The 17,549-nt window shown below is 41.8% G+C and overlaps 1 protein-coding gene across 2 annotated transcripts in view; it reads left to right on the forward strand.

Annotated features, from left to right (window-relative positions):
• Nucleotides 1–17,549, forward strand: part of STXBP5 (syntaxin binding protein 5) — a 3,006,986-nt gene that overhangs the window by 2,659,101 nt on the left and 330,336 nt on the right. For both annotated transcript variants that reach the window (XM_044068842.1, XM_044068850.1), the window contains exon 22: nt 12,464–12,514. In XM_044068842.1, the coding sequence (XP_043924777.1) occupies nt 12,464–12,514 (51 nt within the window). The remainder of the gene's footprint in view (nt 1–12,463; nt 12,515–17,549) is intronic.

A 17,549-nucleotide genomic window follows, 5' to 3' on the forward strand; every position in this document is an offset into this window, starting at 1 on the left:
AGCTTTCAGTGTTGGTTCCCGCCTTTTATTATATTTAAACACTTCATGGAGAGTATGCAATTGGTCTGATGAAGCTATAAGCGAAAGCGCTAACCATCGTTGTTCTATGTGCACGTAAATAAATTGGTTTTATTTGAAGATATATGGACTGAATCTTTGTCGTCCTTGGATTTATGCTATTCGAAATAGAAGTGTGCTCACCCTTCATTGTTTTGCTCCTAGTTTCTATTTTTGGAGTTATTATCCTATAACAAATTATTTACCATCTAAAAAAGTACAGCCACATGATTGGGCAAGCTCTCATATTGTCTCTTCACTAAATAAAACCAAGCTTTTGTCACACTTTTATCCCTGTACCATATCAGTATGTAATTAACTCTCCTGAACTTTGAAAAATAGCAACCATACTAAACCTACTAAAGCTCAACTGAGTTGCTCCTATCCATTTCAGTCCCATATGTGTAGCATAAACATAAGGCATCAGAATAGTCAGTGGCTACCGAGTTACAGAACCATTTGAAAACCTTCTTTGTAGAAAGAAAAACCTGTGATCTGAAGTTGTTTTCATTTGATCTTCAACCTGTGAGACACGGATCTGGCAGGGATCTGACTCAGCAGTATACTCCAGCATTGAATCCAAAATCCAAGCTCTTCCCCTACCCATAATGCCCCGCTGTCCCTCCTCCCCTCAGATCTCGTTTGCCACTCGTTTCGAACAGCACAGGTTCCAGTTGCTCTAAGCTCCTCAGGGTTCTAAGTGGTTGTAAGTTCTCTTTTTTGAGTCCTTTCTTCTCTGTTTTTCTGCTCTGTTCCTACCATACCTCCCAACCGTACCGAATTACTCATTTTTTACCGAGTTTTGGGGGCCAAATAATGGGGTGATATGATTCCTGAGTGGCACCCCTTTATTTCTGACTTTTTCTCTGCTTTTTTAATTTTTTTATCTATTTTTTCTCCGTTCGAGGTGACGTCATCACGTGCACGATGAAGTTAGGTCCAACGAGGCTACTAGCCTGTCGGAATTGAGCTCAAGGGCTCACGTTCACACCTTTCTGGCTGGCTTTTGAATCTGTGCGAGCACGGGAAGCGTTAGTCTGGATGTTATTTTATTTTTATTCGTCTGTTCGATGCGAGCATGTGTTTTCAGAAGTAATGGAGCAATTATGTTTGGGAAATGCATCTGTGTTTTCAGAAGTAATGGAGCAATCATTTTTTTATTCAAATGGAGCCAGAGCGTTCTTTTGAGAAGTGGATCTGGATGGAAAGGATTCTGGCTGGACTGGAGCAGTAATGCAGAGCAAACGGAAAGGACTGAAGTAGGAAACTGGTGTGTGTGTGTGTGTGTGTGTGTGTGTGTGTGTGTATAAGATTGCGCATTTTATGATGTGTTTTTGTAGGAATTCTCTGCTGCCCTTTTCACTTCACTCAGCATAGCTCTATAGTGCCCCTCAGAAACAGATTTAGCTTGCCAAACATAGTGCAATCACACTATAAATGTTCTGGTGAGTTGAACAATAGCTCAAAGCATGTTATATAGGCTATAACCAAAGGTTTCCATACTATTTTCAGCTTTTGAAATTACCTAACCTGAAATGAATTTGAGTTTTAAAGTTATTTTGACCCAGTTTAATTCTCTCATCTTTTCCTTCTGAATGACTACTGTTATTCCTAGGTAATCCTGTGAACACATTTAGACCTACTCCAGAACTATAATCCGTGTGTGTGTGTGTGTGTTTTTAATACACCTGGTGGCTAGAGGTACTCAGGCTCAAAAGAGCCTAAAGTCCATAGCCACCACCACTTGTGAATTGATGGCTCATATTTTTGATCTGTTCCTCATAATGTCTGTGGTTTTCAGGATTTTTGTGGCAATCACTGAAGGATTGAATTCACTAAATAATGTCAGGCATTTGAATTTCAGACTTCATATTCTTCAGAAAATAAATGGTAACACAAAACCTTTTATTCTAGCAATTTTCTAAATTTATAAGATACATTTGTCCCTATTGTGGGGCTGTATACCTCATTATTGGCTTTGTACAGTTTTTTTGTGCTAAGGCTTTGAGAGCTATGGTGAGAAGTGAGACCTGAATTCTGTATTCCCCCATTATTGATTTTGTCCAGGTTTTTTGTGCTAAGAGGTTGAAAGCTATGGTGACAAGTGAGAACTGAATTCACTAAATGATAGCCATTTAAGTTTCAGTCTTCCTATCTTTCAGAAAACTGCTGATTTGGCATAGTGGTATATTTTTCTGACTGTAGTGCACAGGGTCCTGCGTTCAAGACTTGGCAGTGAAATGCATCGTGGTAACATAACATTTTATTTAAGCAACTTTCCAAAATGTTTGTCACCCCCCCCAAAAAAAAATGAAATTGAAAATAAGTGCAAGAAGCTATGCAAAATGCCTATGGCTTACACTACTGTCATTCTATTTTATATGTAGATATAGATATATATTGTGTGGGTGTGGAAGTAGACTTTCATGATGGAAATGTTCTAAATTGGGCAGTTTTGTCATTATTGGTTCATGCAGTTTCTTTCATTGCATACTGGAAAAATGTTCAAATAATAAATTTAAAATGCACTCTATCTAACAAGTGTGCTGTACAAGGAATATAATTTAATAAAGTCAGGAAGGTGTAAAAAAAGAACACATGTATGTTTCTTGTTTTGTGTGCAAGGGGCCAATAATTTGAAAACAGCCCAAGATAATCTTTATCCATCACTGGCCAGATTCATTTTCTTTCGGTGTGGTGTGGGATTCAATGCTGTTTCAATGGCAGAAAAATTTTAATGCCAAGTCTATTTTCATTGTGAGACAGTATCGCTTTGTTTAACAGACTATTATTAGTGTTTGTGCATTGTGCTATAAAATGTAAAAATAAAATCCAAATAATCATTGTAGAAGTAAAGCAGTATGCACACATTAGTGTTTATGGTAAATGGGGCAAAACAGACAGGGAATGGGACATTGGATTGGCTGTGGGGAGACTCTGGTGCCATATTTTGGTTGTCTGTTCTTCAGTTTGCGTTTGAAAGTTGGTATCCCACAATTCCACAGGAGTGGGTGGGATTACATAATTATGTATGCAAATTTGATGTTGATCAGCATACGGATTTGTACCTATTTTTCATGGGTCTTGTACAAATTTTTGATGTTTCCAGGTTGAGAGGTATGGTTCCTACTCTTTTCTTTCCAGTGTCGGTAAAACTGTGTTGTGTTGTGTCTTTCAGCTTTTCCCTGTTAGGGGTCGCCACAGCGGAACTCCGGTCTGCTAATGATTGGCAGTAGATTTTTACGTGCCAACTTGCCGGGCCTGACGCACAACCTTCAACGAAGGAACGCTCATTCACGCATGTCACCACACAGAAGAAGCTCTAACTGAAAATCGAATGGGACAACGTCTTACTGTGAGGCGACAATGCTACCGCAGCACCACCACCGCAGTAAAATTAAAAAAAAAAATTCTCCTTTTTGTCTTTCTTCTCCCTTTGTCAGTGTGTGTGTGTGTTTCCTGTCTCCTTGGCTGAGACTCCCAAGACAGGGTTCGGGAAGTGTGCAGAGTAGGGGCATAGGTTTTCTCCTTTGGATTTCCATACTCTGTGCATGGTGTGTTTGGGGGTGCTGCAGTTGGATTCCTCCTGCTCAGTTTGCGCAGGCTTCAACCCCCATGCCCTCCTCAGCAGGAGGATTAAACAAATTCTCAAAGGCCTTCTCCCACCACTGATCAAGGCCTCTTCTTCCTCCACACCGGCTTTTGGGACTCAATCTCCTGCTAAGAAGTCCAGGAACAAAGAGAAGGCCAGTCATAAGGAAAGAAATCAGCCGAGAAAGAGATCTCCTGAGTGGGCATCTTCGGTTGAACCTCCTGCTAAGTCTCGCCTGAGCCAGGCCAGATTTCTCCTTGGCTCCAGTCTCCTCGCTTTTCCCCAGAGTCGGAGACTTCCCGGGCTAGGTATCCTGTCTCGGCCTCCCCTTGGTGTCATTCTCGGCCAGGGTCAGTGTCTTCTTTAGTCCGGTCCACTCACAGCCTGTCCAAAGCTGAGATGGACAAGATGATGTTGAAGTTTCTTCAGGCCCAGATCAAGCTAGGAGTATTCCCTGCTACATCCCCCTCCAGGCTGTGAGTACACAGTATAGTTTCCTCCCAATTTCTCCTTCTCTAATCCAGCCTTCATCTTCGGAGTCTTTGGGTTCAATGTTCCCAAGTGTTGAGGGGTCAGCGTTGATGGTCCCTTGCACCTCAGCTCTGACTGTTACCTTGAGCAGTTTGGCTTTGATGTTGTCAGAGTGGACTGGCTCTCATAACCGTATCTTCGGTTTCGGTTCCAAGGGGCTGGTGTTGACTGCGAGATGCTGAGTCGTCCCTTCCCCCTGAGGGCTTCCTCGCCGGGAAGCTCAGTTCTGGCTCCCCGTTTGATGCCTGGGACAGTGGTCAGGCAGTCTCCCGTTTTAGCTCCAGCTGCTCTGATCCCTGGGGTCCATTCTCCTTCGGCATTCGAGGTGGTGGAGGGGGTCCTCTCGGCTCCTTTGAGAGCCTTGACAGTCTCTTCCTCGGATTCCACCCTGGTTCCTTCTTTTTCTGGGCTGGAGTCTTCTGTCCTGTCCCCTCAGGGACAGCCTACTGCCAGCCTGCTTCAGGAGGTTCCTGTTCAGGAACTCCCCTAAGCTTCTGAGTCCTTCCCAGAGTTTCCCCCCCGAGGAGGCTCTTTGGAAGCATACGTGCTAAAGAAGGCACTTAGACTCCACTCCAAAGTCTCTCACTGATGATACAGACTTCAATGAAGTGGAGGGTTCCCCCAAGTCACCCCCGCATGATGCCTTCTTTGTGGGACATGGTGGAAATCCTTCACCAATGTGGAGGGTGGTCTACCTTCAAACCCAACCCTAACAAGTCTGTATTCCTGGAAGCATTTGACTCAGGACTTTCTACTTCCTGGGTGTCCTGCCCTGTGGATCCTTTGGTGGACCTCATTTCTAGTAGGGCATGGAAGGACCTGGACACAGTTGAGCCCATCCCCAAGCACCCAGATAAGGTGATCATTGCCCTGCCGGACAACCCCATTGTTCTAAGGGGTCTCCAGTCAATGCCATGGTGGTTGCGGCAGCTACCAAGAAGCAGCTGGCTCAGGAGAGCCCCTTGGTCCATCCTCCGGACAGGGAGTCTAGGGTGATGAATCATTTTGGGAAGGAAACCTACACTTCAGCGACCTTTGCTTTATGTGTGCTGAATTATTTGGCCCATGTTATCAGACTTTAGAGGGACCTGGTAAAGGAGGTCGCTGAGTCTGCCCCAGGGTCCAAGTTGGCAGAGGAGAAGAAAGTTTTCTCCTGCTGCGTGGCCACCCTAACTGCAGTTTCTAACACATCCATGAGTCTGCTGTCTCATGCAACTGAGGGTGCCTCTTTGACTTCCAGGACGGGTGTGGCCATTAGTTGACACGCTTTTCTCTGGCTTTGTGATTTTTCGGAGCCCTTCAAGGCTTCTTTCATGAACACTTCCTACGACGGTTCCACCTTATTTGGCAAAATTGTTTGTGACACTAACCCAGAGTAAGAGAGAAAGGAAGACCTTGTCTACCATCGGGATCCACTTCCCTACTCTGCAGTGGTCCTTTTTGAGGAATCAGCATGGAGTCAAGATGATGTGGTTTCAGAAGTCTCAGGGGTTTCCCCAGGAAGCCCAGATGCAGACGGGGATGTGACAAATGCCGCCCTCATGGCAGAGGGGGTCCAAAGATACAGGAGTCTTGAGATTCATTCTCAGATAGACCCTTTCATCAGTCCTGAGGGATTGCCTGACTGCTCACCTCTGGACGCAGTCAGGGGGCATCTGTCGCTTCACCCAACAGCCTGGGAGTCCTTCACGAATAATCATCGGGTGCTACAAATCATTTCCACAGGTTATTGCATCCCCCTTCCTTCATCCCCCCTGTCTGCAAAGACACCTCCCAGACAGTCTACCTGGTCAGCATGAGGAGACAGCTGTAGAAATCACTAGGTTTCTCTCAAAAAGTGTTATCCAGCACGCACCCCCAGACCAGTCCAGATCAGATTATTCCAGGTTCTTTTTGTGCCAAAGAAAAGGGGGCACTTAAAATCCATTCTGGATCTTTCTACCCAGAAACTGTACATTGCCAAGACAAAGCTTTAGATGGTCACACCTCAGTCCATTTTGCTCTTCCTGCAGATGAATGACTGGATATGCTCTGTGGACCTTCAGGATGCGTACTGTCACATTAAGGTGAACAGATGCTCCCAACAGTTCCTTCGCTTCTGGCTGGGAGCCAATCATTTTCAGTTCAAAGTGCTCCCCTTTGGACTCGCTACTGCCCCCCAGGTGTTTACCAACGTGATGACGGTAGGGGTGGCTTACCTTTAACTGCAGGTGTTTCAGGTCTTCCCCTACCTGAATGATTGGCTCCTTTCTGCTTCCTCCAGGCATTGACTGACTGAGGCCAGGGATTGATTGCCCTCTCCGTCTAGCTCCATCCTTGGACATCACGATAAATCTTGCCAAGTTACATCTTGCACCTGTTCAGATATTGGACTTCATTGGGGCACGATTGAATACTACACAGGGCAGGGTGTTTCTGCCCTCAGACAGGTTGTTATCACTTCATCATCACATACATTGCATTCTACAGACCTAGCTTCACTGGCAGGTTTGGGTCTTTGGGCGTTGGGGTCCATGGAAGACACTATTACCCTTCTCCCAACTGCATGCCTCCACATGAAGGTTCTCCAGTGGACTTTAGGGGTCCAGTGGTTCCTTTTCAATCTCCCCATGTCGCATCCTATTCAGTTCTCATGAGTTTGACGGTAGACTCTTCTATGATGGCTTCAGTCCCACGACCTTCTTCTGGCCACCCTTTTGTTCTTCCTTCCCCCGTGATCATGGTGATCACTGAACATGGACGCCTCCCTGCTCAGGTGGGGGAGGGGCATTGCATGGGAAGGACGGTCCAAGGCACATGGTCTTCCCTGGAGACCAGTCTGCATATCAGTGTCCTGGAGATGAGGGTGGTGCTTTTGGCTTTCCAAGCTTTCCACGCCTCCTTCCCTACTGGGATGATTGCCATCCAAATGGACAATATGCCCATAGTCTGGTACAGCAACTAACAAGGGAGAACAAGATCTTACCCCTTCTATCGCGAGGCCATGAGATTGTGGTAGCGGGCATTCTTCTCCGACTGTTTTCTGGTGGCAACGCATATTCCAGGGAAGTCCAACATTCTAGTGGACAAGCTCAGCAGATCTATTCTGATGCCCTACAAGTGGTTTCTGAATCTGTCAGTAGCAGACAGGATCTTCCTAAGGTGGGGTCATCCTTGCTATGATTTCTTCACCTCTCCTTCCAATGCGAAGTGCAGCAAGTTTTTCACTGTGATCCCCCCTCTGGTGGAGTCACCCAGAGATGCTCTAGTCCCTGCTTAGCCCTCTGCTCTACTGTATGCTTATCCTCCTCTTTCTCTGAGTCCCAATTTTATCCAGAAAGCACAATGGCTGGGGAGCTCAGTCAGTGTCATTCCCCCATTCTGGCCTCATCAAGTTTCGTTCATCACTCTGTGGTCTCATCTAGTGTGTCCTCCCTGGACTCTGGATCCAGTTCCAGATCTACTCACACACCCGTCAGGGGTTTCTCACCTGGATTTAGTCAGCCTGAAGCTCACTGCGTGGCTGCTCCAGTTTCCATTATAGTCAGGACTCCCAGGCTTTCTTCTCCTGTCAGAAAGATCTTGATTGTGGCCCACAAGACTTCTCCTAGGAAGGGCTATGCTAGCAAATGGACACATTTTTCGATCTGGGCTTCTCAGCATGACCCAGATCCTTTTATGGCACTAGTGCCTGCCATTCTGGATTTTTTAACCTATATTTTTAATAATGGCGGTAGTTTTTCTACTGTTATTCAGTTTGCAGCTACCTCTAATTTCCATTTGGGTGAAAATTTGACTTCCTTAGCTTCATCAAAGCTGTGCGAGGCTTTTTTGAAGGGTACCTTCCTTCTTTAGCCTCTGGTTAAGGACCGCATGCCTCCTTTGGATTTAACTTGTTTATTTGCAATATTTGTCATGGAAGATGGCCTTTTTGGTGACTATTACCTCAGCCAAGAGGGTTTCTGAACTTCATACACTATCTATTAAGCCCCCTTATTTCATCTTTCGTAAAGACATTGTGTCCCTTCGAACTGACCCATCCTTCTTGCTGAAGGTATCATCTTAATCGAATGTGACCCAGGTTATTAATTTGCCAGTGTTCTTCCCAAATTTCCAAAACAAGGAGGTGTACAAATTATACTTAATGTACACAGGCAGCTGCGTTTCTCTCTGCATAAAACCAAAGATTTACGAAAATTGGATCAGCCTCTTGTTTTGTTCTCCAAGCCTCATTTGGGAAAGCCTGTTTGTAAAGTTACTCTTGCTCACTGGATTTCTGAGTATATTTCTTTGGCCTGTTGGTCCAAAGGTTTGTCCCCACTGGGCCCTGTCCAGGTGTATTCCACCAGATCAGTCTCTTCTTTTGTGGCTTTTTGGTCCAGGGTTCCTATTGATGATATTTGTTCTGCTGCTACCTGGTCTTCATTGCATACCTTTATTTCCCATTACAAATTGGATCTCCTTTCCAGGAACAGAGAATCCTTTGGCTCAGCTGTGCTCTGAAATATCCTTCATGAGGACCTCCCAAGGTTATAGTAGCTAGGGACTCTATTCCACAGGTTGAAGATCAAATGAAAACAACAACTTCAGATAAAGTAATGTACTTACCATAACATTCCATCTGAGTTTTTGCCTTTTATTTGTCTTCAACTGTCCCTCCCGCATTCCCCCTGCCATTTTTGGGCTGTGTAGTGGACTGGACAGAAGCAGCCATTGGCTTTCTTTGCTTAAGCCGAATGTGTGTGTGTGTGTGTGTGTGTGTGTGTGTGTGTGTGTGTGTGTGTGTGTGTGTGTGTGTCGCTCCTCCTTTTGGTCAGGAATAATGGGTTTTATGCTGTAGTAGGGTTGGTGCCATTCTGCAACACACTTGCTCTCAGTGGAGGAGAGAGAGCGGGGCATTATGAGTAGGGGAGGAGCTTGGATTTTGGCTCCAATGCTAGAGTATACGGCCGAGTTGGATCCTTGCTGGATCCGAGTCCCACAAGTTGAAGACAAATGAAAAGCAACAACTCAGATGGAACATTATGGTAAGTACATAACTAGTTTTTCAGTAAAGGTTATTTCACCAGCAGTATCCTTGAACAAACATAATATCCTGACTTGACAGAGCCATAACTCTCAACTGGACAGATTTTCTTAGAATGTCCAGATTTTTTCTCATATTTTGGTTGTTTCTTATAAAATTGCGGTTTTCTGGTAAATCATTGAGGGTTGAACTCAGAAAATAATGACAGACAATTGAGTTTCAGGCTTCATACCCTTCAGTAAATACATGTGAATGCAAACCCCATTATTATATCAACTTTCTAAGTTTGTAAGAATAGTATTTAAAGAGTGCCCTTATTTATTGGCCTTTGTCCCCCCATTATTTATGGCTTTGTCCAGATTTCTTGCTCTAAGAGGTTGAGAGGTATGGACAGAGGCATTGTCATAAACCTTGCTAAAATGTTTGTCTCACAATGCCATCATGTTATGCTTTAGAACATGTCTGACAAATATGATAAAAAGCTACCTGCTAAACAATAGCTTTTGTTTCTTAATAACATGTTATCTTAATTTCATTTTTTTCTTAAAATGTGTACCATAATAATCAGCAGTATCACCAGCATTCTACAATCAGTAACATTCTCCTTTATGCAGGTGACTTGGTAATCTAGACAGATAATAAAAATGAGTCATGCATACGGAAGATCCTAACAGGCAAGCTAAACAGTCAGAACACATGGCTTCAATAAAAAAAAAATTCCTAATAGTGTTGCAAGTTATTCAAAGGATAACCACATTCACAAATTTTATCACAATTCCATCTCCTGCCGGCTGTCACATTAAGCAGATTTCAAAGTGCAAATTCATTGAAATGTTGACATCTCCATCACTTTCAGAGCCAGGTTAGAGAAGACTTATTTGCATTAGAGTAAAACATGTCTGTCTGCTCCTCAGTCTTCACACTAATTCACAGATGCTATTAAATTCACTTTTTAAAAGTCCTAACATTTGGGGCACTTACTTCCAGTAGCCCTTAATTAATCCTCTGCTAACAAAAAAAAAAAATAATATTAAATAATATTATTGTTGGACAAAGCATGTGCTCATCCCCCATATAATAGCATTATTGTATTGTACTTTGATAAGCTGGTAGTATTAGTTAGCATATTCACTCTGTTTTTCATTTTCAAATTAGTCAAAAAAGGTAACACAATTCTTTCCCAGCTTCTAAAGATAAAGCAGCATAAAGGGATGTTTAGACTTTCAACTCCATCACAGGCCATCTTTGTATTTTTAGTTGCCTACCTGTAATACTTTACCTAGGTTTTGTGGAATTACATGAGTTTTTCTAACAAGTATTGAAGTAGGTGCTTAATCTACTGTGAATATACCGCAGGAACCTTTGCTGCTGTTAACTAGACAAGAAAATCATAGGTTCGGCCATTATATGAGACTGCTGATCTAGTGGTAGTGGCAAGGAAAGTAATTTACGTGTGTTAGAAGTTGCAGCTGATCTCCAACAGATACCCAGAATGGTGAAACTTTCATCCAAACTTCAGAGTTGCCTTTTGAAAAGCAGCAAAATTGAGTCCTATGTAACAGCAGTCATAGATAAAAGTATTTTATTAATTAATAATTTGTTAACTGTTAAGTGTGCTGGTCCATAAACCATTTTCAGGTAAACCTCAGTCATCAAGGTCATAGGTAAATGCATCATATACACACAACATGCTCCTGTGAATTTGTGTGCGCACATACACACACATTACGTGTGTAATATATATATATATATATATATATTTATATGGGTTTCCTTCAGAATGTCGAAGGCTTAAAATTTCAAATTTCATATGGTCGAGTCCGTATGATCGAAGTTTTAAAACTTTGAAATTCTGACTGGAGATCTCCATACAGTGCTGAACGGGAGACTTCCCTTTTCGTCCCTGTAGTGCCATCTCGGAGTTAGTATATTTAAGTAGTGGAGGGTTATGGGGGGTGCAGGGGGGCTTGCCCCCAAAAACGTTGGGGAACCTTGTTTTGTTTTTGCATTTATTTTAGAATATCGAAGTTTTGAAACTTTGATCATATTATTTCGACCAAATGAAATTCAAAGTTTTAAACCTTCAATATTCTGAAGTGAATCCATATATATATATATATATGTGTGTATATATATATATATATATATATATATATATATGTGTGTGTGTGTGTGTGTGTGTGTGCATATATATATATATATATATATATATATATATATATATATATATATATATATAGTCTGTATAATAAATTGAAAGAGGCAAGGAGATTTGCAAGTCGACACTGAGTGTCAGGACTGAAGCCTAGACTAAGAAGGCAGAGGTCTTACTAATCATATACTGTGCTGCTGCTGTTGTAAGAGCCAAGGAGACAAATTCCTAAATGAAGTGCAGTGACATTACATCTAAAATCGACTTGTTGGGCAGTGAGAAAGCTGAATCATACATAAAGGCTGCAGAAGGGGTGAAGCACAAAGTCAAGCTGTATTTGTATATTTGCGTATGGTAATGTTTGGATCATTTTCTAGCTAGGAAATGCAATCTTTGAAAAGGTAATTTTATTTTGGATATAATTTCTTATCTTAAAAGAACTGCCATGTAAAATATGATGTATTTCATCATGTTTGCGTATAATTGATACTGACTGTGTGTGTTTAGTGTGCATGGTTAATTAGACATTAGCTGTTATATTTATGAAAATGTGCAGGATTTTTATATTATTAATGTTTTGAAAACAAACCATCTTTTTTTTTCCAAAATCTCTTTATTTCAACAAACCATCTTAAATTTCCTGATATCATAATTTGGTCTTATCCCAACACACGTCTGCCACTGACTTCACTTCTTAACAAAAATATTTCATTTAGATATTAATGTCAACAGAATGCTTTCTTATGTTATTATTTTTTTCATTTTTAGATATTCTTTTGTTGAGAGCAGCTTAGACATTTATGTGCTACTGCCATTAATGGTTGAGAAGATATATTAATATCTGTTTGTTGTGTAATCGCTATGCTTTGATTTTGCCTGCAAATGCTTAGAGTGCACACTTAAGAAGCAGAACTGCTGCATATTTACTATGGAGGAAGACAGTTGACTATCAACAGTCTTTTCCAGCAGAAATATTCACAGACTAGTCCATAAGATTCTTTCCAGTGCAGCCCTAAAAAGGAAAAGACATTCTGCAATGGAATAAAAGGCTGTGGTGTCTGATGAATGCTTGTATGCATCCTGGTAGTCTTTTGGTGTTAATTGATATTGATCTGTTTTCTTTCAGCAAAGATGTCAAGGAAGTTAAGCTTGCCCACTGAGCTGAAGCCTGAACTTGGTAAGTTTGACTAGCTGTATATTTATGCTTCTGACTTGAGCATGGTAATGTTAGTTTGACTAACTGGACATTTAGCATTCTAACTTGGCCTTGGTGATGGCAAACACATGGCAGTATTTTACAGTATCTGGTGTGCGTAGAGCTGGAACTCCATAAAATGTTGTCTCTACTTAGCCTGTTTTGGACCCTTGGTCAGACATCCTGTCAGACCCCAGTGATCCTGCTAACCACTACATTTTTTCTTTTCACCATCAGGGACTTTTGTTCATCAAGGGTGTCTTCTCTTTTACCATGAGGTACTAGTGCACAGAAGTCTAGGTTTATGGTTGTGTATTACAGGAATTTGTGCTGTAGATGTCTGCAGAGTTCCTTTGGTGAGTTACCAATTCTTATTATGTCTTGCTGGCAGTTTATCCACTCCAGAAAGAGTAGGAGTATATGATCAGAAAGGGTGATTTTTTTCTATTCATAGCTGAAGGATTTCCACTTGTGACTCATTCACATGTGACGTGATCAAACTGTATCTAACAATCCGCAGTGGGAGTTATCAAAAAATGAGGTGTGCATACGCAGACACACATTTGTGTGTGTGTGCGTATAATAAATATATATTTGTCTATATATATATATATATATATATATATATATATATATAAGTTGGTATGTATACTAGCAAATGTAATACAATGGAGACCATTTCTTTAGTTCAAGTGCAGTTTAATTACAGAGAAAAAGTCAATATAAAGTTCATTTTCAGCTTAAAACAAACATGTTTATTTACTTAGAGTTCGCTGCTGTGTTTGTTAGCCCACTCTTAAAGTCTGCCAGTGAACATAAAACTATTTGCAATTCACAGGCATGATATTGCCATTTCCTCTGCTACATCCACAGATAGACTCCTGGTTCTCCTTGATTAAATCTACAGTTAGGCTCCCGGGAGTCCTTGATTAAATCCACAGTTAGGCTTTTGGTACTCCTCGAGTCAATCCACAGTTAAGCTCTTGGCACTCCTCTAATAGATCCACACTTAGGCACCTGGTACTCCTCAAGTAGATCCACACCTAAGCTCCTGGTATTACTTAAGCAGATCTACAGTTAGGATCCTGGTACTCTACGAGAAGATGCATAGGTGTTCCAATGAATCTTTTGGTATGTCCTCAGCTTCTTCTCTTCAAGTTCCACCAAGAATCTCCAGTTTTGGCATCAGAATCCTTCTTTGTGAGAGTCAAGTGTCTCTAAGATTACGGGCGTATGCCTTTCCTATAACAACCTGTCTCCAGGTGGCTCACACTATACTGAGTTATTGCATTTTTTTTTACAACCATAATATATTGTCTAAAATTTCAGAGTTTAAAAGGTAACTGCATATAGACCAAGATTTGATCATTTAAAACATAGACTCTTTGTTTAATGAGTACACTAAATATCCCATCCATGCATCCAATGACTTCTTAACCCCCCCCCCCCACATTCAAGTGCTCCTCCAGGCGTTTCTGCAGTTACCTCCTACTGTGCCTCTAAGCGTCAATATTGCTTGTCATATTTGCATTAATAATTCCAAAACCATGCTACATACAGATTTCAGAATACTTTAGCTTGAAGCATACTTGATGGCAAACACAATTGTATTGATATTTGACCTCTGTCCCTGAGGATAGTTTAGAATTGTAAGGTGATAACTTCATTTTATAAAGGCTTAAGCCACACCCACTGGGAGTGAAAAGTATACACTCAAAACAGCAGTACTGAAGGGAATGATATACTAAATCCAGGAATGATATACTAAATCCATTGGTAGCAATCCATAGTTTTGGTACAGCTGTATAATGAACGTAGATCTTAGCATTGTTCTGAATGCATTATTTTTAAATGTGATGCATTGCCGTTTTCAAACAAACATTGGCTGGAGATGTATATTCAATAGAATCCTGAGATCTTCATAATAAAGACATAATCTGCCTCTCAAATGTCTACAGTTGTGTAAAAAGAATCTTAGTCTCTCCACTCGACTATTGTAAGGTAGGTCTTTACACACCACCATTATTTTTTACCATAATAAATAGAGTATATATAGCACATCAAAACAGAATAGCTAGCATATCAAATAACTGCAGACAATATATATCATTTTCACTTTCAGTGAACATACTTTGGGTGAGTCCCAAAGTATTGACCAGTTCTATAAGCCATGAATCATAATGGCCTTTAACATGGGTCTTGCTAGTAGGCAAACCCATATGTGCTTGCTCCTTGCAGTTGATGAATCAAGAGTCAGTGACCTGTGACTACCCAACAAAACAAACTGCTCATATCTGTCTATGTATGTATCTGTCTATGTACTCTCCTTTATATATACAACTGCAAATACATACACACACACTTTGCTATTTCCTTTTTAGAGGAGTCTTTAGTAATTAGAATTGCATCCTAAGTGTGCCACTCCAGAGCTGCAAGTAGGGACTAGACTGCTTTATCAGTGGGCTGGCCAAAGTTAATATTTTTGATCAGATCAGAGGTGATGATATTGTAGTTTTGAACTCTGATTTTCCCCATCCTTTTCCATTATTTTTGTGATACTCCAGTGAACTGAGAAAAGTACAGCCTGGACTGCAGAGTAGTGTATTAAAGGCTCCATGCAGAGGATTGGCATGACATATGTTGTATTGTGTGAGTAAAATGCAATAGGAAAAAAGAGATGGGCAGAATTTGCCATCATGTTACTGTACTTCACTGGGATCCTTTTAAAAGCAAAGAATAGAAATTATGTTTAGATATTGGGTACACCACATTTTTTATTAACTTAATTATGTATTTTTGAGTGGTTGGATATTTTGTGTAGATCAGTTCTGCAGTTTAGTTACTTGAAATTCCAACACCGATTTCGTCTCTTTTATTAGTCATGCTCATAGCTTCCCAGTGGTGGTTTTCTAAGATATGGTGTTACCAAGAATGCTTTATCTGCTGAACATTATTGTTCTTCATGACTTGACGTAGGCATAATTATTAATGGCCAATTGTTGTATATCCTCAGAGCATACAAGTGCCTGTATGCCACCCAGTCATACATTCTTTCTGCATAATAAAACTTAACAGCTTCTAAATTCGCATCCTTTTAGGTATGTTTTTCTCTCATTTCTCTGCCTTCACATTTACCTTCTTCTGTGTTCATCAGTGTTCACAGGTTTTGTATTTCTTTCCTCTTGCTAAACCTTCAGATAGAAATGTGGAGATGAGATGCTTCTTTTCCTCAGAGCAGTGCAATGGTGGTTGGTGACTTTATAGCAAGTGGGCTGCATGAAGCAGCTGAATGGATAGGGCCAACTGGAATAAGGTGAGGCTATATTATGTCATGATCAACTTTGATAAAGAACTCATCACACCCGGCTCAGTGGGGCATAGACATGGCATCCATCTGTGATGCTCTTTGTTGGAGCTCTGAAATTGACTTTGTCACTGGTATGGTCAGCCATGGGGGGGTAGAATGCAGTCACCAGTGGCCAGCTGTCTTATCTCTGGGAACCTGAGGGGAAATAAATCAATGCTTGGGTAACATTTGGAGGAGACCAGAAGTCTTGCAGGCCAGCAGCAGCTTAATGGTAGTGACACAACATCCTAAATGGTAGACAGATGTGTGCACCAGACATGCAGACGTCATTGCAAGTTGCTTCTCCTGAGGTAGAGATTCTGACCAGCCACAGCTACACAATAGCTTCTGTCACTGTGTCCTTTTCTTTTGATGTCCTTTTATTCTCAGGTTGCAGTATTCATAGCTGTAGGGAGGTTGCTACCTGCAGCACCAGATATCTGTCCAGTATACCAAAGTCTTAGGAGCAGGGGGTACATGCTGCATTGCTTGTCAGAGCCATAAACTGACATTTGTTATAAAAGTAACGTCTGCACATACCCCTTTCAGAACTTTTCTGCCACAGTGATCTACGGACCTCGGATCGCCAGCTCCAGGAATCAGTTTGTTCATTGTTTTGGCCGTCAGATACAGATAAGTTCCCCTTTGGGTTTTTTGTTTCCATGTTATTGCTTTTCAAACATACATGTCCGCTAGGAAAGGGAAGTGTGCTTGTGGAAGACAAATTCCACACAAGAACACACATGATAAGTGCTTATTCTGTTTAGGTGAAAGCCATGACCGTATGTCTTGTGATATTTGCAAATCCTTTGTACCTAAAATGCTTCTCAGCTGTCTGGCTGCCTTAAAGCTTTATTTAGAAAACTAGAGGCTCCAGTGTCTAGTGTTAGGCATGGAGGGTGAGGTAGATACCTCCGATGAGCCGCCTCGGAAGAAGGCCAAGAAAGTTAGGCCTGATACTCATGCTGCACCTCAGAAGTCCGGTAAGACTCTCGAGGTGCATGTTAGCCCAGGGTCTCATCGGACGCTCATTTCACAGCTAGAACCAGGAACCACGGTGGAAGTCAGTTTGGCAGAAATGCAGAGTATGTCTGCTGAGGTTGATCAGCCATCAGCCCCTGATGGCAAAGGGGAACCACAGCTCAGGACGTCGACGGGGCCTACACTAGCCTTTCCATCCTCCAGGCATTGGCCTCTAAGTCAATACATCCTCCTACTCCTCTGAAGAGGAAACAGAAATTAAAACATAGGGAACATAGAGAAGCTGAACCAGCTCCTTGCTGGGAATTTTTTTTCCCAAAATCTTTTCAGGTCCTTCCAAGCTGTACAGTCACAGGTACCTGTACCAACCCCTACACCTGTGCAGTCCTTAGAGGATTCAGAAGAGGAACACTCTTTCTCTGATGAATCACTTACCTGTTGCTCCCAGATAGAAATCCCCCAAGGACTGCATTACCCCGGAGGAGGAGGACTCTATTAGTCCTGAATCTCCAACAGAGGAATTCTCCTCTGGGGACACCATTTCTCTGATGAGAGAACATTTTAAATGGCATGCCTCCGATGTCTCTGAAACAAAAAAGAGATGCTTTGAATTATTGCAGATGGACCAGCCCTCTCCATCTGCAGTCCCTCCCCTGCTTCTAGCCTTTCATGATGCCTTTCTGGCTGCAT

The sequence above is a fragment of the Protopterus annectens genome, chromosome 1.part0, assembly GCF_019279795.1.
Source record: "Protopterus annectens isolate FY-2018-M chromosome 1.part0, PAN1.0, whole genome shotgun sequence".
Lineage (NCBI taxonomy): Eukaryota > Metazoa > Chordata > Ceratodontiformes > Protopteridae > Protopterus > Protopterus annectens.